Genomic DNA, 21620 nt, shown 5'->3' with positions numbered 1-21620 from the left:
ATGTATAGGGATGAAGAATTGGAGAATTTTGTCATCCCCGTGTTTCCTGGCCAAGAAACAGATAGCGCAGAAACTGCTTGGGTACCAGATAGGGAAGGTGAACCTCAAGGGAGCTGGTATGACAAGGTAAATACCTGGTATTTATGTAAGTTGATAATAAAACTGCGTATGAGAAGCTGTTGCTCAGTTTAAGGCTATCTAGAATCCCCCTGCTTACAATATTTGTGCAGTGAGAACTTCTTTTGAGATTTACTCAGATACGTCAGTTTATATGTTCATTTTGTTTCCTCAGTTTCTGTGAGTGGAATTATCTGTACACTAGAAATGCACATGTATTCATAATGAGATTACATTTTCTGAGTGCAGGGAGTGCAATCTCTCTGCCAAGACAATATTATGAGTATAACTGAAGCTTCAGATTAATATGTTGAATTTAGGTTTTAAAACTATGGGTCGAAACTTTACAGAAGAATGTCAGTGCATGTCAAATGTCAAAGAAAACACCAAAACACACCAGACACACCAACTATATCACAACAACTTACAGGTATCATGCATTTCTAACTGTACTGTGAAATATTGGTGTATTGGTTATACAGTTTTAATATTTACATAATCTTGTTTTTACATGCTTTTTAGATGTACTCAATACGAAGTCTGCCCACAATGTTGTACCGTGAACATGCAGAGGAGGATGGGTTTGAGGACATGACACAGCTTGAGTATGAATTTATTGAATATGATTATTTTTTTGAATATGTAAACATAATTTACACAAGAGTATTGCTGAAAATAAATAATTACATTGGTATCGAATGAGGTCAGTCTTTACAAAATATGTCAATTAATTACATATTTAATGTGCTTTAAACATACTGTATGCTACAATGTATTAAACATTTCTGACCATTTTTGATCACTTTCAAAAGAAACTGTGCTTTCATAAAGGATAAATCTCTCTTTCCAGGGAACTGCACGAAGGTGCTGTGTTACTGAATTTGAAGAAAAGGTTCAAACGCAATTTGATATATGTAAGTTGATTTCAAAGCCCATTCCATATTTATTTATATCTGACAATGTTAATGAATAGCACTGAAGCATGTAATTGAAAACATGTTTTTAAAAATGGAAAATTCTTTAATTCTGTAAATATTTCCATTACAGCAACACTTCTCGACTGTACAAGAAATTTGTCTGAATTTAAAAATGAAAGTAGGGCAACAGTTTCACAAAAACAGATTCTAAAAAAGAATTTTGTTTTCTTTCAAGACTTACATTGGAAGTATCCTGGTGTCTGTTAACCCCTACAAGATGTTCAACATTTATGGAACAGACATAGTACTGCAACATAAAGGTCATGCCCTTGGAGAGAATCCTCCGTAAGTTAATTCATTCATTTATTCATTCGTTAGTTCGTTCGTTCGTTTGTTCATTCATTCATTTATTCCCCATATTTTGCACCATTGACCTGAATTTTGTATTTATCTTGGACTGTTATATAAGAAGAATGTTCATAACAGTAAGGAAGTTTCTTATGTTGTAATTTTTCAGGCATATTTTTGCTATTGCAAATGCTTCCTACACCAAAATGAGGGATGCCAAAGAAAACCAGTGCATTATTATCAGGTAGGATCATATAAAATTTATGTTTGTATGTATGTATGCAGAATATATGTAGGAGGATACAATTTGACTACATCACTTAACATAAATTCAATATTATTTTAATATACTTCTTGGAACATTGTTCATGAAACTTAACTGATTATAATATGCTATAAAAACATAAATGAAAGGGAATTACAGAATTCAAACATCTGTTCTGAGTCCTGTCACCTTGAGAAGACTTTTTAGCTGATGGAACCATCAGTGTCAGTTCTACTTGACACAGTTGATCGCCTGGAACACTTTAAACCTAGCTCTGACGGAGATACATGTAAGGAAAGACTACTGATCTCTGGGCCATGATTGCACCAGCAGATCATGTCTCTGTGAAATGCACCCATGGCTGTTCAGAGTAGCTGGCACGACAATCACACTTAAGCATTCAATTTCAATTCTGTCTGATGATCAGACACCTAGCTCATTACTTAAGTGCAAAGCAGAAGACAAGGAAGTTGGTCCTTCTCATGCCAAATCGGTCTGTGCCAGTTTAGGGTGCAATTAAGGAGTTAAGCTGGTAATTGAATGGGTTACAGACATCATGTTGTCTAAATGTGCCTATTGTCTTACAGTGGGGAAAGCGGCTCTGGTAAGACAGAGACCACAAAGCTTGTTCTCCGCTACCTAGCTGTAATACATCATAAACAGAACATCACACAACAGGTATGAGTAATGCACATGAACTCTTGGTCAGAGTTGTACTTTTAGAACTCTCTGTTTATGTCACATTTTATAACTCGTTTTTTTCCTCCATTTTGCCATATATGCTCTGATTCAGATTGAGGTATTGTATTTTTGAGTGGTTAATGTTTGTCTGTGTATTAGTGTGTCATCGGTTGTTCATACCCTTTAGATGTAGCATGCCTTGTTGAGTTTGTGATATGTGAGTGTGTGAAAGTTTTCTAGTTCCTTACAGAGTATTAAATGGTTTAACAGAACTGTTTAGTAATCAATAGGAAGTATCTACAACTGAAATGACAACAAATGCATCATAAAATGAACAACACAAAAATAGTGTTGTATTTTGCTTTATAAAATTGTGCAGGACCTTTTCCTATTGTTTTTAAATTCTTTTGAATATGGTAGTGTACAAATCACAGCTGTTTATCATAAAAGTATTCTTCTACGTTCTTCATACAATTATGTTTGGCTTCATCTACAGATTCTTGAAGCAGCTCCTCTTTTAGAGTCATTTGGAAATGCCAAAACTGTACGAAATGATAACTCAAGTCGATTTGGGAAATACATGGAAATATTTATGGAAGAGTAAGTTGACCAATATCATATCCCTTTACTGATATTGATACACCCAGCAAGAGGAAGCACTTTATTGGAGTGCCTTTACAACTGAAAGAGGATAACAGGGTCAAGATTAACATGATGCTGTTTAAAAAGACTGTATGTTAGAGAACATGGATTAAGTTACGTATTAATGCTTGTCTGGTTTTCCTGCTTTAAACAGAGGGGTAATCAGTGGTGCCATAACCTCACAGTATCTACTTGAAAAGTCCAGGATTGTGTTTCAGGTATTCTTCACAATTCTCATCAAATGGATTTTTCTAAATTCTTCATTAAAAGGGGTCATTTTAGTCTCTTGAATGGCTGTACTAATGTTCGAAGTTTTGACGAAACATTGAAAAAAACAGCTTTCCCAGACATTTTATTTGATAAAAAAAAAAACATCCAATAAACATGAGTTGTGGAAAATTAAATATGATCTACTAGCTTTATACAGCTTTATTCAGTGAATGTCATTGAAGAGACCGTAGGTGTATTCCCCACAGCCACGGTTTCATTCACATCAAAAATAAAATATGAAGCTACTGTGAAGAAGGTCTGTAAAAAGCTCATTTGTGACTTGTAAGTGGACCCAAGGGTAAACATTTTATTTTAAAATACAAATTGACTTTAATAATTAGTTGCTTTATAAGTTAACATATCTGAATGGTTAATTCTCTCTATTTCCCTAATTTTCTCCTTCAGGCCAAAGATGAAAGAAACTACCACATTTTTTATGAGATGCTTGCAGGCCTTCCTTCACAACAGAAACAGTCTTTCTACCTTCAAGAGGCAGAAACATATTATTACCTTAATCAGGTGAGTTTATGCTTTTATTGATTTTATATATCATTAGTAGGGCTGGTTTTTTTTTAATCAAATTTATCGCATATATAAATATTTGCTGAGAAAAGCCCCCCAAATAACAATAATTCAATGTACTGTATAATGATTAAATAATTATATTTCAGTTATTATAAATATAAATTAAATAATTATTAAAATAATTATTAAAATAATTAAAATGCATTACATTATTTTGGTAGGAGAGTAAAGCATTAATAAGACAATACAAAGGGGGCCTGGGTAGCTCAGCGAGTATTGATGCTGACTACCACCCCTGGAGTCGCAAGTTCGAATCCAGGGCGTGCTGAGTGACTCCAGCCGGGTCTCCTAAGCAACCAAATTGGCCCGGTTGCTAGGGAGGGCAGAGTCACATGGGGTAACCTCCTCGTCGTCACTATAACGTGGCTCTCGCTGTCGGTGGGGCACGTGGTGAGTTGTGCGTGGATGCTACGGAGAATAGCCTGAAGCCTCCACAGGCGCTACATCTCCCCGGTAACATGCTCAACAAGCCATGTGATAAGATGTGCAGATTGACGGTCTGAGACAGCAACTGAGATTCATCCTCCGCCACCCGGAGAGTCACTACACCACCACAAGGACTTAGAGTGTATTGGGAATTGGGCATTCCAAATTGGGGAGAAAAGGGGAGAAAAAAAAAAAAAAGTGGCTTTAGAATATAATGATAAGACTATCATTGGTCTACAGTCTACAACAATCCATTCTGCAACTGAATTTGTCAGTCTGTCCGAGATCGATTTATTGCGTAGCGTCATAAACACTTTTTAGGTTTTTAGGTCGCTGTGTCAAGTTAAACATAGTTTGAAACATTGAAAATCACATCTCGAGATCCCTCCATTTAGAATTGCTCTCCATCCAGCTATGTTTGAATGCAAGAACATGTTCTCATCTTGTGCTGTCACTAGTGTCAAGCAAGCCTGTGGTGGTTTGTTTCCTGTACAGGCAGAGATCTTCTATACTGAGATAACAGTCTCTGCACTTTTATCAAAGGAAAGAGCGTAACGGTCAGATACTGTAGCATGTTACGACAGTAAGTCACCATTTGCAGATACCATACAAATAAATAAGGAGAGTCGTAAACTGACACCTATCTGTCGCAAAATCGTCTTTAACTACTCTTATAAAACAGCAATTTTATCGTAGTTAACTCCACACATAGTTCACTACAAAATTATTGTTTAGTGTAAACACAAAAGCAGTTTATTCAGCACACAGAAGCATCTCCTCCATAGACATCCATTCACAAAGAACGGCCTCTTGTTTCCTCGCCAGTGTACCGCACATACAATGCCTATGGGACCGCTGTTATGCTATGCTAACCTTGTAGGCTCCTCCTTCAGACTGGCTCTGGTACAGCTGCCTGCTGCCTACTTACTGCCCTCTGCTGAAAACAGGTGGTACATCAAGCTTGAATTGTTCTGATGATAGGAATATTCCTTATTATCGTCCCGGGACATGATTAATTGTGTACATTTTGTAAACGCGTAATTTTTTATATAGTTTATCGCACAAAATTTACATTTGTCCTAAAAGTCTGACTAGTGCTCTGCCCAGTGCCCACTAAAGTGAGAATTTGACTGCTATTATTTCTCTCGTGGATGTTCTTGTTGGTTGTAAGGGTGGAGACTGTGAGATTGTTGGCAAGAGTGATGGGGAGGACTTCCGCAGGCTCCTCAGTGCAATGGAAATACTTTACTTCAGTGCCGAAGACCAGAACGGTATCTTCAGGGTCCTGTCTTCCATCCTCCACCTTGGAAATGTCTTCTTTGAGAGATATGAGGTGAATGAAACTCATTGGAGTGTCCTCACATGTCTTCCTTTTGCTTGCAATGCAATTATGCACTTCTTTAATGGTGCCATGATTTAAGTTATATTTTTGCCCATGTGTTGACAGACTGAATCTCAGGAAATTGCATCAGTTGTGAGTGCCCAGGAGATCAGAGTGGTGGCTGAACTTCTGCAGATTTCCCCAGAGGGCTTACAGAAGTCCATTACTTTCAAAGTCACTGTAAGAAAGGCTTGCTTGATAATATCTTCAATAATAGAGCATTAATAATACAATAGGGTTCAAAAAATGAAAACAAAGAAATGTTATAACTTAAAATAAGGAAGAAATCTTTATTCCCTTTTCTTCCAATTTGGAATACCCAGTTCCCACTACTTAGTAGGTCCTCATGGTGGTGTGGTTACTCACCCCAATTCGAGTGGCAGAGGACAAGTCTCAGTTCCCTCTGCTTCTGAGACCGTCAATCCGCACATCTTATCACGTGGCTCGCTGTGCATGACACAGCGGAGACTCGCAGCTTGTGGAGGCTCATGCTACTCTCCGCAAACCACGCACAACTTACCACGCACCCCATTGAGAGCAAGAACCCTTAATCGTGACCATGAGGAGGTTACCCCATGTTACTCTACCCTTCCTAGCAACCGGGCCAGTTTGGTTGCTTAGGAGACCTGGCTGGAGTTACTCAGCACACCCTAGATTCGAACTCGCGACTCCAGGGGTGGTAGTCAGCATCAATACTCGCTTAGCTACCCAGGCGCCAGGAAGAAATCTTTAATATTCTGTACTATATCTAGGTCACTAATGAAATTAGCAAATTTGTGGCACTGACCACGTTAAGTTTTTTGTTCAGAAGATCAGATGAATTGCTTCTATTAAAGCATGCAATATGCTCTTTGGAACATGCTCAAATCATGCTGGGAAACATTGATCATCAGGTTTTGCACAAACTTGTGGAGTCCATGCCAGCTTGAGCGCATGTTTTTATTAAAGCAAAAGGGAGACATACTATACCAAATACTAAGAAATGTTCAAATTCATGTAAATATTTCTTAATAAATTAATAAAAGTTCTTAATAAAACTTTCATTAATAAATGATTAGTGAATGTGTATTCACATTGTTAGAAATATGAGATAATGCGCTTTTTAATGTTTACTAATGAATTTAACCAACATTGCATAATGCTTAACAGGTTATTAGCTAATGTAACGTCAATGTAATGTTAGTTTAATTCATTAGAAAACATTAACAAGCACATTATCTCTACATATATAACTATTCCATTATAAATTAAGGAATAATCAGTTAAGCATTATGTAATGTTTGTTAATGATTTTTCAATGAAGGTTATTATAAAGCATTACTAAAATAAATAAATAAATAAAATAAAATGCAACTGCATTTTCCATTGAGAATTACTTTAATTGGTATTGCCACAGCAATAAGACCAATATAATAATATTTTTTATAGGAATACTGAGTATTGTTATATAGGCCTGTATTGTGTGTGCCACATGAACTGCCACTGTTTGACAAGACTTTTCTTGAGAATAGCAGCAACAGGGGTGTCACCTCTAGACCTCACATGAACTCCAGGCAGACCTCACGTCAAGGCCCCATGCCAAGTATCAGCACACTGTTATGTGGGTGATTTAACACTACATACATTTCTTTGCTGTTCCTTTGAAATGCAATGCAAATGCCAAAACTGTTCAGTTTGCCTTTTTGACAGCAGGGACAAAGACACCAAAAGAAAGCTGCAAATGGTGCATATAAGGCCTCAGATAGAATAACATGGCAAGTTGATTATGGCAGGGCAGCAGGCCATATCACCATGGAAACCACTGTAACCCAATAAGGGAATACCCTGGGCAGGAACAGACAACAAGGCCCTGTACCTTTGTCAGCAGACATCAAACCCCACTGCAGGGGTGCCACCAAGAGGTCTAACAATGTTTTAACCCTGCTTAAAGGAATAGGTCACCCAAAAAATGAAAAGTGTGTTATTATTTACTCATTCAATGTTGTTCAAAACCAGGGTCGGAAATTTACGGGGCCTTGGTACAAAAATGCCACCAAAATAGACAAAAATGCCCCCGAAATTCAAAATAAATGGTCAAAAATGCCCCCTGTTGTTTTATTGATAAAATCTTTACGTACAAATGCATACATCGTGATTTTCATTTGAATTTTGCTGAACACAGTCGTGCAGATGTTGCTGAGAGGCAGATTATTGCAACATCGACCCGCACAAACAGCTTCTCTCACTCCGCATCAGTTCGATGCTATGCTCCCACATTAAATTCCCTGACCCTTCGCTCCTCTCATTCAGAATAAACTGTCCTAGTGAGTAACAGTATTGTTTCCTGTGCTATACTTCCCTGCCCATCAGCCCACCTCACTTATGCTGCAGTCTGTCCGTCTGAAAAGCCTCCTCATCTGCTAGAGGCCAAAAGTGCGGGAGGGATGGATGTTATATATTTAGTAAGTTAATCAGGTATGGGAAACCGCTAAATCTAATGTTACCAAATGGTACAATTTACTTAATAATAATAATAATAATAATAATAATAATATATGAATTAATCTGGATATGTTAAATAACCCTAATTTTAAATAAAACATTATCAATAATACAATAACCCTTTGGTGCATTTTATTAGTTTTGTAGGCTACAATATGTTAACTTAATAGCCAAAACACTTGAAAATACGTGAATAAGATAGAAAAAAAAAAAAGTGATCCCAGTGTTTCAGTCACAATGCACATTATGCAGTGTAGAGATCAGTCAATATGTAATTATTGAATTTTATGAGAAAACTATCCCTGTAACCAGTCTACCACAACACATGTTCAAATTAGGACTTTCAGAGGAATAACAACATCTTCAAAACCAAAAAAGCTGTTCTAATGTCAAAACATTGGCTGTTTTCAAAATGGTATACAGGTACTAGCTTACCACTAACTTAACACTGTACACTGTACACTGCCTACTATTTTTACATAAATATTAATATTGTAATTAATAATAATTGAAACAGTATGCATTATTCCACAAAAACCTTTCAAAAAGCAGCATACTACATTGTTGCTACATTGCAAACAATACTGCTACATTTACCTCATCACATTGCATGTGAGTAGTGTTTAATTGACATCTTGTAACTAAAATATATCCAATTTTGAGTAAAATGTTATAACTTTCGACACTCAAAATAAAAATAATTCCGAAATAAGAGTCCGAAAAGAGTTGCAGCTGTAATTACATCCGGTTCATTACTCACACTGGAAATGTTGAGCACATTACATTCTGGGATAGGCCACAGTATTCCACGTAGTGTGCTCTGTTGTATACTGCACATTTTGGCAAATGTATTAGGTCATCCGTGTATTACATGCATACGAAAAAGTGTCTTATAGTGCACAGTATTCTATATACTGCAGAATAGTAAGAGTAGTATGGTAGTATACTATTCTGAACATAGCCACTGTGATCGAAAGTACTATGTAGTTAAATGTCCCTATATAAGACTAAAGAACAAATTAGTTTAGATGAGCGATGAAGTTTGACATTGATATAAAAGCAGAAATTTTTTATAGTTAATGTATACATCATGTGTCCATGATGACACTGACTATTAATTGATTAATTGACTATTAATTTGAGTGTTATACATGGCATTTGTATATTATAGAGCTAATCTTGCAAACTGCAGAGCTCCTATTTCAAACTAAATAAATATCTATTTCACAAAAGAGATGAGTGATTATAAGATCCCTCAAATGTGTCAGTCAAACCAAATAGAATCATATTTAAATGACTGTTGCAATTCAGACCTGAGACATGTTTCCATTCAGAGTTCCAGCATTTCATTCTGATTTATCCAGTACAATTTCTGAAAATAGTAAAGTATCCAGGGTCTAAACGAAATTATGTCCTTGAACTTTTTAGGTGTCAAGGGCTGAATCCTCACACTTCTCTTTCCATTTCCTCTGGTGGAGACCATCAACATGTCCGTATTTCATATCAGCATCTTTCCTCATATCAGATCCCTTAAGTTCCTCATTTCAGATGTTTCATCAAAAATCCTTTCAAATGATCCTTTACTTGGCATCTTGTTTCAGAATGGTCTTTGTCTCAGTAGGTCTTGGATAGAGCCTTTGCTCCTCAGTGTTTGTGGCCCCATTGCCATGTTGAAATGTGCTAAGACATCATGACTGCTTGTGTGACACCCATGAGAGCTTTTCAATGTAATTTAGTTAATTCTTTTAATTAGAGGAATAGGTACTCCCTATGTAACAGGAGAGGGCCATACTTAAGCCATTTCCCTTTGTCCAATTGAATTAGACAGTGATCTCATGCTACTAGGCTTGGCTTATCAGATAAAACCATTAAAGCCCTGCTTTCAGACACTGACCCCAGAAGTTTATCTAACTGAAAGGCAGGTATATGCAAGAGAAGTGACTGAGGACGAATATTATTCCGCCACATTGTTAAACTATTTAATGACTCTTTAATGTGATCAGTTGAATCAATGTGATTAGAATTGTCAGAGGTTGTGTATCTACTGACACTTGGACCGGAGGTTGGTCTTCTTAATCACCGTATCAGTTTCACTTGCCTACAGATAGTGTCTCAGCAATGCCTAATCTCAGAAACCTCTGCAATATTTGAACAAGATTGTATTGTTTGCTAATAAAAGTAGCATTTTTTTCTTAGAACAAATATTCAGTTCACCCACCAATTTCAAGAAACTTTGCCAACAGTATTTCTGTTTGTTCTGTTCTTTCTAATAGGAGACAATGAGGGAGAAGATCTACACCCCCCTGACTGTTGAGAGTGCAATTGATGCCAGGTTAACTTATTCCCAGGCATTTCTATCTACATTAATTTAGCTTTAGTTTAACAATGATAAAAGAACCATCACATTCACACATTTAATAAATGGTTTTAACCATGTGACTTGCAATTATTGCAAACAGCAGTTGCATGAAAGTAGTGTGGTCGTACCATGGTACACTGATAACCTAGTACTGGATGATGGTACTGAATAACATGTTCATATACCATAATACTTCCATGACACTTCCAGGTACTTCAAAAAAATACCTTGGTAATACTATGGATTATTGTATGTCCATGGTATTACCTTGGTACTGTTTCTAAAAACATGGTAATACCATGGTACTTTTTTGTAAGTGAAGCTTGCACAGTAATTTCAAACTCGATTCTCTGCTGAAAAAGAAACCCAGTTTAAACTAGCCGAAGGCGGTTGGTTGGCTGGTCTCTTTTGATTGTTTTAGAAAGGTTTTGGGCACTTCCTAGCTGGTTAGATCAGCTGGGAGACCTGCTAAACACCTGCTTGGACAGGCTGGTAGACCAGCTAAACTAACTAAAACCAGTTAAGACCAAACCACCTTAATCTGGATTAAGCTGTTTTTACAGCAGGGTTCCTTTCAGAATTCAATAAGAATTCAAAATATAGAGCAGAAGTAGCCATAAATAACAGTGTTAAAGATAGGACTGGAATTAAACATGTAATTGAAAAAAGATAGGAATTAACATTCCTCATCTATTTGCGTTAGCATTATTGTCATGAAAGTTTCCAGTCAGACATTCTGACAGCTTCATGCTTCTGGATGAAATGAACAAAAGTGCATGTAAGGTCTTCAGATTTCATTTTCCTTGTTTTTATGTAACTGCTGTGAAATATTGATGTTGACTGGGTGCTGTGTGTCATGAGATCATCAAATTATATTCATTTCCTCTATCAAACATAACAGAGATGCAGTTGCCAAGATCCTGTACTCCCTTCTGTTCAGTTGGCTAACGGATAGAATAAATAAGCAGGTTTATCCCCGGAATGAAGCTCTGTCTATCTCCATTCTGGATATCTATGGATTTGAGGTATAGTGCTTTAACTTAGCATCAGTTTGCTCATGATGACTGTAAAAGGGTTTGCTAATACTCTGCATTGTGGTCAAAACTGAATTACATTCAATTGAATCACACCTTTTGTGCTTTGTAGGACCTTACCTTCAACAGCTTCGAACAGCTTTGCATAAATTATGCAAATGAATACCTTCAGTTCTTTTTCAACAAGGTCATTTTCAAGGAAGAACAAGTAAGTGGTCTCGCTGCACTCTAATCCTCTGTGACTTGTAGATATAGATTGCCTGTTGTATGCATCTGAAAAATGACTCCCTTTGAATATCCAAGGATGAATACAACAGAGAGCAAATCAGCTGTGAAGAGGTGACCTTTTCTGATAACCAGGCCTGCATTGACCTCATTGCAGCAAAGCCTCATGGGATACTCAGAATTCTGGATGATCAGAGTGGTTTTCCTCAGGTGTCATTACTTCTTAATGTTCATTGATGTTTTTGTTAGTTTTTATCTATCTATCATGACTAGTTCAAATCCTTTGCATTTAACTAGTTTCTTTAATACTTAATTAATTTTTTAATTAATTTCCTCTAGGCTACAGACCATACCTTCCTTCAGAAATGCCACTATCATCATGGCAACAATCCACTGTATTCCAAGCCAAAAATGCCTCTCCCTGAATTTACCATCAAACACTATGCCGGGAAGGTCTCCTATCAGGTGCATTTAACTTCTTGCCTACATCTAAGTAGTCTTTTGATTATTCCCTAATAAAGTGTTACTGGAGGAATGCACAAAACTTTTAGTGATTGTAAACTTCACCATGCTTCACAGGTCCATAAATTTCTGGATAAGAATTATGATCAGGTTCGACAGGATGTCCTTGACCTTTTTATTCAGAGCAAAAACAAGGCAAGAGCTGAACAAGTTATGATTAGCTACATGAATTAAATGACAATACTAAACTGAACCTTTTCTTGCTGTGACAATGCTAGATGGTTGCATATTTGTTTATGGGCTATGCTGAGGCCCTGAACCAACAGAGGTCTCAGGTTGGGAAGAACAGCACAGTAACACGGCGCCAGCAGGCCTCAACAGTGGCAGCCAAGTTCCAACAGTCCCTCATGGAGCTCGTTGAAAAGATGGAGAGGTGGAACACCCTAAATGATTAGTTAACTCAAAAATGTAATGTCGTTCCAAACCCATATGACTTTTATTTTTTCCATGGAACACAAAAAGAGAAATTGTGAGACTGTGCTGGTCGCTCTTTTTCATACAATGAAATGAATGGGATCTGGAGCTTTTCATGCTTTAAAAAGGATCCAAAAGCATCATTTAATATTATAAAAGAAGTTCATACAACTTGTGCGCCATATTCCAAGTCTTCTGAAGCCATACCAGAGCTTTGTGTGATGAACATATCAAAATTTAAGTAGCTATTCACTGAAAATCTTGACATCTGCTCTAGGTCTCCTTAGTAATGGTGTACGATTTGTGAATGAATCATTCTTTTGAGTTGAATATTTTCAATGAATGGTTTGATTTGTACTCAAAATCGGTCTGAAAATTGTGCCCACAAATCGATCTGATGCAGTTTTTTATTTCAACTCACTGACTAAAATGATGTGGTCGCAGCAGTCCTTGAGTTAACAACTTACTCGTGGGGAAGATTATCAGTAAATAATAAATTGTTCTCTTTCTCACATAAAGCTTTTGTATAGCTTCAGAAATGTTGGGATTTGTCAAACAGACCACGTTTATGATAGTTTTATGGTGCTTTTGCATCCTTGCTGAAGCTTGAAAGCTTCGGTCCCCATTAATTGTAATAACATGGAAAAGAGCGACCTGTACAGTCTTCAACATTTTTCATTGATCGTTCCATGGATGAAAGAAAGTCATATGGGTTTTGGAACAACATGAGATTGAGTAAATCAAGACAGAATTTTTATTTTGGGCTCAAGTAATCCTTTAACTGTGCATTACAGTGTCTATGTAAATCTCATCTTATTTTAGCTTGGCTAAGATTAGTCATTTTAAATCTTAATAAGTCATTTTTTTAAACCTTTTATTTTTTTAACTAACAGGTCCAATCCATATTTTGTGCGGTGCATAAAGCCAAACCAAAACAAGGTAAGAAGCAACAGTCACTGAGTTCAGGGGTGTTACATTTTTAACAGTGGCTTCTCTGGAATTGAAATTGACTGAGAGAGTATGTAACCTTGCAGGAGCCTGGTGTGTTTGACGCGGAGCTGGTCAGTGCCCAGCTTAGCTATTCTGGGATTTTGGAAACCATTCGAATCAAGAGAGAGGGCTATCCAATCAGAATGCCCTTTGATGTTTTCCTTTTCAGGTAACAGCTAATAATGTGAAACTAATACTGAGGCCATTAGCACAGGGCTTTTCCTGGTGTATCTGAAATCATTTGCTATCAGCTTTCTTTGTTAATATTTTAAAGTCGAATCCAATTATTTGGTTATATTTAGATACAAGTCACTGCTAGGCCTCAAACAACCTCCCCCTGCCAATGGTGAAAACTGTGTCATCATGTTGAGCAAGCTTTGCCCTGTGAGGCCAGGAGTGTTTCAAGTCGGTGTCACCAAGGTGAGCATGATTCTGATAAGACTTTATGGTGCCCTTGATACTCTCCTTCTAGGATAGTTCTCACACTTATTACTTAAGTCAATATCTCTCAGGGTAGATACAACTTTTTTAAATATTACATTTCAATACAGGCACATACCTTAAAAAAAAGCTCATTAACCCTTTAAGCTCGGGTTGAGTCTGCCAAAAAATATTTATCAAAATATTAATAACTACAGTCTTGGCCAACACAAAATAGGTATCGTTTTAAAGCTTAGAACCTGTACTTTACAATGCATGTAGGCATTATGACCAAAACTGAACAAGTGCTTTGAAATTTGCAGACAAACTGGAAGTGTTCCATTTTTATCATTTATTAATAATTTTGCACTTTACATATTATTGTAATCGGTAAAAGCATCATACTGATCAAATAGCCATATGTCATATGTCATTGGAAAGCTCTCAAAGAGTCGAATACAACCACAATATTTGTTTTACTCACAGAAAAAAATATAGCAGGTAATAGTTAAGTTCATGTCTTTGACATACAGTACATGTAAACAGGTGCTGCTTATAAGCCACGTTTTCACTTATAGCTTCACGAGCAATACACAGAACATAAAATATCACTTACCATTACTTATAGGAGGGTGTTCCCGTTAAAACGAGCCCACACAGAACATAATCGGATGCACAGATCATTAGATAATCCACACAAAGCACAATGTGCACACAGCACATAATGTGCTATCTGGCTAAAACACGTTAGCTTTCCTGGATCAGATGACTTCATCGGAAATGGTGTAGTATGTTGTTCAGCATCATGAAATGCTAAACTAATCTTATTAGGATTCAGAGGTGGAAGTCATCCAAATATTGGCAGAGAGGATCGTTCACTCTAATAATATATGGCCATTAGAAGATGGCGCCAAATACATGACACAATGAAATTGACTTAATGATGGCTCAAATGACACAGAATGGAACTGAATAAGATCTTGTTACTCATGCCTGCATGCATTGTTGTATTTGCATGTGTAATTAGCGGCTTTTGGACACTTGGAGATGTTTTTGGACACTAAGATAAATTATTTTTGTAATGCTATAACTTTTGATTGCTTTGTCATATCAACACAACATTTTACTCAGTTACAGGTGACATTATTGGGAACAAAACAAAAGCAGTTTTTCTGAGCTAGCTTATTTACATCCTGAGATACATAGTGTCAAATCAGAAAAATAACAAAAAAAGTTAATTTTTGGCACAAGGTTTTTGTGGTTTTTCAGCAGTTTCTTAGGCTGACAGTCTCATAATTTATATATAATATATATCATTAAAAATGTAAAAGTTTTCTTTAAAATGATACCAAACAATGACCATCTTTGGGGGGTTTTGTAGAGTCATACGCCTTTAATTCTGGGTATGCCATTGAAACAGGAAACCTTAAAAACACCTTCAGTGCTTGAAGTGTTAAACAGCTAATAATAGGCTTTTTCAAAATTTAAACAGTCAAACAAATATGAAGCACAAAACAATTCATGAAACAGCAACAATATAAGGGATAACATATAAAAATATCAAACCATTGCTTTTGCCACCATAGTGAAATTGTAATAAATAAATTGTATAAAATGACAACATATAAAAGACAGGACAACTTGCCCTGACATAACTTTTATGAAAAATACCCTTGAAGAGAGAACACAGTTCATTATTTAAGTTAAAATCTACCTACATTATACAGTATACTTGACCCTTGCCTGAATGTAATGTATGTGAGTGTGGATGTATTATATTCACATGTTTACCAAAAAGCTATTACAATAATATTATGTTATTGGTTTTTATTTCAAACTAGATGTTTGAAACAAACTGATCCAATACCACTGCTGAATAAAACAAGCATTTGTGTAACTGGACTTTTGACTAAAAACCCTATATTTACCTTTGTGACATCTTACTTGAGACAACTAGCCCCAGTCTCCCATATAACAATTTGAACATTTCTGTTTTTTCTTTTTTTTCTTTAATTGCACCTCTTACTGTTTGATAGTTGTTCATGAAAGAGGACATATACTTCCTGTTGGAGAGTAAGAGGGACAGAGTGAGGCATGTAGCTGCTTTGACTCTGCAGCGTTATACCAGGATGTTCTTTGTGAGAAAACGCTACATGGCCTTCCGCATGAAGATCGTACGGCTGCAGGCCCACTGTCGAGGCTATCTCACAAGGTACCAGCTACAATTTCTCAGCCTATATATCTCTTTAGCTTCTCCAGCTGTTGCTGATACTGTAATGATATACGTAGTTAAATGTTTGCGTATATTTTTCACAGGAAGCGATATGTGAAAATGAGAGCTAGCCTGGTGAAATTCCGCTCTCTGGTTCATATGTACGTCAATCGCAAGAGATACATTAGGGTAAGAACAATTCACTTTTAGTAGTTAGTGATCAGGCTGAGCTAAAATCCCACATTGAATTGTTTTCCTTCTTTCTATTTTAGCTGAGATATGAGGCCAGAAGGAAGGCAGAAGAGGAGGAGAGGATCCGAGAAATGGTTGTAATGACATACAATCTCTAAATGAACAACAACATTTTGTATGTTTTTAATACTGACAGTATATTCTTGATTTGCAGGAGCTGTCAAGAAGGGAAGTGGTCAACGTCACTCATCTGGTCATTCCAGCTGAACTCGGAGCTTTGCTGCTGGCAGCTTCAGGTACTGCATTGCAATTCCTTCACACTTTCAAAATACTGTGTGATGGAACCACTGGTGCCTGACCTCCAAGAAATATCTGAAGAAATACCTCTTCTGTGAGCACATATTAAACCATAACCAAACACAATTGCAGTCCCTTTAAATAAACTTTATTAAAAAAAATCTCTTTTTGTATTTTTTAATCCACTTTTCTGCTTGTCCACTTGTGCTCTAGCTTCTGTCCTACTCTAGCCTACTCTGAAAACTTGGCATTGTAGTACTTTGAATATTGTTGCCTCTTGAATAATAAATAGCTTGTGATATTCTTAATTTGTAAGCCACTTTGGATAAAATCATCTGCTAAATTAATAAATGTATATGCACCATATACTTTGTGTACTGACCATCTCACCTCTTTCCACTTTTCGGATCATCTTTGTTTTTAAGGTGGTAGAGAGCTGCATTCTGATTGCTTGGCTCTAGTTCAGGCTCCCACGGTTCAGATGGAGTCCCAGCTCACGCTACCTCTCGACATCAACAACTACACCATCTCGAAATTTGTCCAGATTCACTTTAAAGTAAGTCATTTATTTCAAAAACACAAATAAGTACTCACAGTCACATTCACTTGGGCCTGACATATTTTGCAAATGTTTGCTGTGTTATAAGTTATATTTCTTTATTGATTAATAAATTGATTTCCTTTCATTTCATAGGAGCCAAAGTTTGGGATGTTAACTGCAACTTTGAAGACACCATTAACCCACATTGATGATGATCTTACACATGAGGCTCTAGATGTTTTTGTCATGGTACACTGCATTATATACTTTTAAAGCTTTTGCATTTGCCATCTATTATACATGCTACTAGCATTAAAGTTATGCCCTTCCACTTTGTAGATCTTGAGGTTTATGGGTGACCCACATCTGAATGGTGCTCAGGAGAATTTATTTGGAAATTACATCATCCAGAAGGGGCTCACCAACCCTGGCTTGCGGGATGAAATCTTGTGTCAAATTGCCAATCAGGTCTGGAGAAACACCAATCCAGACAATTCAGAGAGAGGCTGGCTGCTGCTTTTAGCCTGCCTGAGTGCATTTGCACCATCAGCCAAAATGGAGAAATACCTTCTGAAGTAAGCATACCATACCAGCTTGCCTATCTAGATTATCTAACTACTGTAGGCCCTGATGGAATCTGCATATTCAGCACTGATTTAGTGGGGAAATCTGTGAAATTTTGGAATGGATTTCAACATGGATGAAATGTTTTAAACAGAGCTGAGAGTACTTCACTCTTACTGATTACTGAAATCAAATTAGTCAGATTATTTAATAAAAAAACACGCAAGGGATGGAGGATGTGTAGAACTTTGCGAATGACAAGTGTTCCAAAAGTTCTGCAGAGTTCTCCAAGTGTAGATTCGATATAGGCCCACTTGTAATAACCTAAACTGCTGGATTGATCACTTTTGGCTTTTATATGTTTTAGGTTTGTCTCAGACCATGCCTATAATGGATTCAAAGCTGTCGGCCAACACAAGCTAATACAAGCCATGCAGAAGTCCCTGTACGGACCTGAGACAGCAAGGACCTACCCACTGTCACTGTTGGAATGGACAGCCAATAGGAAGAAAGCAAAAATGGTTTTGCAAGTGCACTGTTTTGATGGTGTGTTTCAGAGTTTCCCTTGAGTTTCATATAGCTACAGGCAGTGCTTCCAACTGGTGGGTTGCACCAATAAGAAGTAAGATTTAACCTGGATTAAATCAATGTTAAATTATCTACTAATTTAGTTGCACTAAACTTTAAACTTTGTTGAAAACGGTCAGGGTTACATTTTGATCCTGGTTTTATCCTGTTACACCATTACTTTAAACTCAGATTTAAATTTAAATTAGGGATTAACTTTGAATGAACTATTTTGAATTAAATTTGAATTAAAATAAAATATACATACAAATCCTTGGCTCCAAACTCTGCTTAATTTAACCCTTTGGTGCAGTTTAGATCTTTTGGTGTAAACCAGCCTCAGTTTTACTTGTCCAGTTAACATTTCAGCACTACCTGTAACACTTTACAATAACGTTGTATTTGTCAACATCATTTAACAACATTAGGTAACGTGAACTAACTCAGGGTGGTCCGCAGAAAATTTTCAGAGAAAAGAAAAGTGTAAAAATATTGACATTATTTGACATTAGAACTGTATCATTCTGAAATTGTTAGATTATCACGATTATTTTATTGTATTTATAGCCATAGTAAGACATAAAAAAATAAAAAAATAAATAAATTGGCATATAATTTCATTTGTTATGAAAAAAATCATTTGTAATAAATAAGGGTTGTAATTCACTATTCTCTGTAAAGCTGCTTTAAAATAATATTTTTTGTTTATTGTATACATTTACAAATTTGTATAGTGCTTTTTACGATAAATATAAATATTTATTATTATATTATTATTTTTTAATTTTATTGAAAATGTTTCTCTTAGGGTTTAAACATCTAAACTTACTCCAGCATAAAAAAGGTTCAACTTATTAAGAAGTAAATATTTTCCAGATCATATTTTAATAATTTATTTTTTCTTTAGTAAAAAAAAAACAATATAAAAGCCAGTTATTGAAGTTTACAAACAAAAAGTCTTTATAAAATCACGTTTATTACTTTTCTCACACAGGGGGTCCCTCGCAAGGGGATCATTGTATTTGGGAGTCCTTGGCATCAAAACGTTTGAAAATCCCTGAACTAACTAACAATGAACAATATTTTATCACACTTGTTAATCTTGGTTATTGTTCATTTCAACATTTTTAAAATGTATATGTTAACATTAGTTAATGCACTGTGAACTAACATGAAGTAATAATGAACAATAGTATATACATAAATTAACATTAACCAAGGTTAATAAATGCTGTAACAAATTGTTCATTGTTTGTTCATGATATTTAATGCATTTACCAACAAATTTAACCTTATTATAAAGTGTTAATGCACCATAATAATATTATTTCATTAATATATTCATATTAATTATATTCAGGAAATATTGATTTATCATAAAATTCATGTATATAAGTAACAAAAAAACAAAAACAAAAAAAAACCTAGAACATTTTTGAGGCAAACTGGATGTAAAATAAGGCTATGAATTAGACTTTGCTTTTGAGATCACCATGTTTGGCATGAAAGAGATGGACACACTTGTATGAGGCAAACAGAAAGAATAGCTTGCAAACACCAAATGGAGTTGCTCATCCATCACTGAAATTTCCATAAATCAACCTGGCAGTTTCCTTTGTATCTCTAAACCCTCTGGAGACAACCGTGTAAAGCTCAGCTATATCAAATGATACTTGATCTGATGCTAAACCGAATAGAAAAAAGGCATTTGCGTGTAGTCTTCACTCCTACATGCCTGTTTAACCACAGCTGTTAAATGTCATGTTGTATTGACAGGGACATCTTTCCTGTGCCCTGTGCACTCTTGGACAAATGGGGAGGAGTTGGCTGGAGATATTCTACAGCACAGGTACAAAACCAAGCAACCTAATCTAGCTATTTAAAATACAATTTGTGCATCAGTTCCCACAAAACACATTATCACCTTTTTCTTTTGTCACCATGTTTTTTTTGGTGAACCCCTAACCCTAAGTGTAACTTTCGCATTCCGTGTCCCTCACTATTTGTGCAACGTGCATGAATGATACCTCAAATAGCGTAGCTTATTTGTGAGAAATATGCTATCAATTTTTTAATTGAAGAGAACATTTTTTTTGCCTGGCAGAAGTCCAATAGACTTACATTGAAGGAGGGACCTCAGCCCCACCTAGGGACCAGAATGTCTTAGAGACTTGTAGATGGGCTCTTTTGACTTGGGCCAGTAAGAGACCACATAGCTCTAGCAACCACCAAAAACACCCTAGCAACTGCATAACAATGCATTAAAAACCACTCATAACACCTTAGAAACCACATAACAATGCCCCCTCAACCCCCCTCATTTTCTGTAAAAATCTAATAAAAATCTTGTTCAGCCAAGAAATCTTCTCTTTGCATAGTTTTATTCAGTTCAGTTTTGGTGTTCTAATGTTTATTAGTCTTCACAAGAAGCTTTTTAATCTGTTGTATTGCATGTCATTAGTGCATGGCTCTTTCTTTCAGGCATGTTGGTATATGGTGAGTCTATAATGAGCCTTTCATTATCTCTGCCACCTTTAATTTGGCTGAAATGAATAGTTCCATTAACTGGCTCCACAGGGGTGTGACGGAGGCCTGGAAGGGTTGCTCAGTCACCATGAAAGAGCATGGACAGTGGGCGGAGCTTGCAGGGCACGATTATGTGATGGACTTGATTGCAGACATGGAGCTGATGAGAAATTTTCCGAAGCAAAAGTCCTACTTTATCATCTCAGCTGAGAGTCCCACCAGAACCAGACCCAATGCCAGTCTGTCAGTATCTATATAATACTCTATCATGTTTAGTCTCCTTTGAGTTATCTAGATTTTTTAATACTGGAAATGAATTATGTGCACTAATATAATACATGATACTGGATATAAATTACATTTAAATAGGTCTGCTGTGCTTGTAATTTTGTTAAAGGTGAAGTGTGTAATTTCTGTGGCACCAAATGGAATTGCAATCTATTTGTTTGAGCAGACCAACTGGACAGTACATAACAATATTTGTTCAACCAATGGTGTGAGTTTGAGCAAGACTACCTGTTTGTCCAAACAATGGAAGACGGGAGAAGTGCTTGAAACTTTGAAATCAGTAATTATTTTTCAGTTCTTTATGGTGCTGCTAGTGCCACAGAAATTACCTTTAAACACCCCATAAAATTGCTTGT

General features: G+C 36.3%; 1 protein-coding gene across 1 annotated transcript in view; it reads left to right on the top strand.

Moving 5' to 3' along the window:
• Window positions 1-639: 639 nt before the first annotated feature.
• Window positions 640-21620, top strand: part of myo15aa (myosin XVAa) — a 60621-nt gene continuing 39640 nt past the window's right edge. The window contains exons 1-30 of the mRNA XM_051716264.1: window positions 640-722; window positions 968-1031; window positions 1270-1379; window positions 1552-1626; window positions 2235-2325; window positions 2825-2928; window positions 3125-3188; window positions 3646-3759; window positions 5423-5584; window positions 5699-5812; window positions 10387-10445; window positions 11374-11497; window positions 11619-11714; window positions 11810-11941; window positions 12071-12196; window positions 12311-12388; window positions 12472-12626; window positions 13561-13606; window positions 13702-13826; window positions 13960-14077; window positions 16114-16289; window positions 16394-16478; window positions 16562-16615; window positions 16696-16777; window positions 17204-17334; window positions 17473-17568; window positions 17659-17894; window positions 18251-18429; window positions 20227-20299; window positions 21028-21219. Coding sequence (XP_051572224.1) covers window positions 640-722; window positions 968-1031; window positions 1270-1379; window positions 1552-1626; window positions 2235-2325; window positions 2825-2928; window positions 3125-3188; window positions 3646-3759; window positions 5423-5584; window positions 5699-5812; window positions 10387-10445; window positions 11374-11497; window positions 11619-11714; window positions 11810-11941; window positions 12071-12196; window positions 12311-12388; window positions 12472-12626; window positions 13561-13606; window positions 13702-13826; window positions 13960-14077; window positions 16114-16289; window positions 16394-16478; window positions 16562-16615; window positions 16696-16777; window positions 17204-17334; window positions 17473-17568; window positions 17659-17894; window positions 18251-18429; window positions 20227-20299; window positions 21028-21219 — 3344 coding nt within the window. The remainder of the gene's footprint in view (window positions 723-967; window positions 1032-1269; window positions 1380-1551; window positions 1627-2234; window positions 2326-2824; window positions 2929-3124; window positions 3189-3645; window positions 3760-5422; window positions 5585-5698; window positions 5813-10386; window positions 10446-11373; window positions 11498-11618; window positions 11715-11809; window positions 11942-12070; window positions 12197-12310; window positions 12389-12471; window positions 12627-13560; window positions 13607-13701; window positions 13827-13959; window positions 14078-16113; window positions 16290-16393; window positions 16479-16561; window positions 16616-16695; window positions 16778-17203; window positions 17335-17472; window positions 17569-17658; window positions 17895-18250; window positions 18430-20226; window positions 20300-21027; window positions 21220-21620) is intronic.

The sequence above is a fragment of the Myxocyprinus asiaticus genome, chromosome 14 (genome assembly GCF_019703515.2).
Source record: "Myxocyprinus asiaticus isolate MX2 ecotype Aquarium Trade chromosome 14, UBuf_Myxa_2, whole genome shotgun sequence".
Taxonomy (NCBI): domain Eukaryota; kingdom Metazoa; phylum Chordata; class Actinopteri; order Cypriniformes; family Catostomidae; genus Myxocyprinus; species Myxocyprinus asiaticus.
This window is presented reverse-complemented; position numbering and strand designations above follow the sequence as displayed.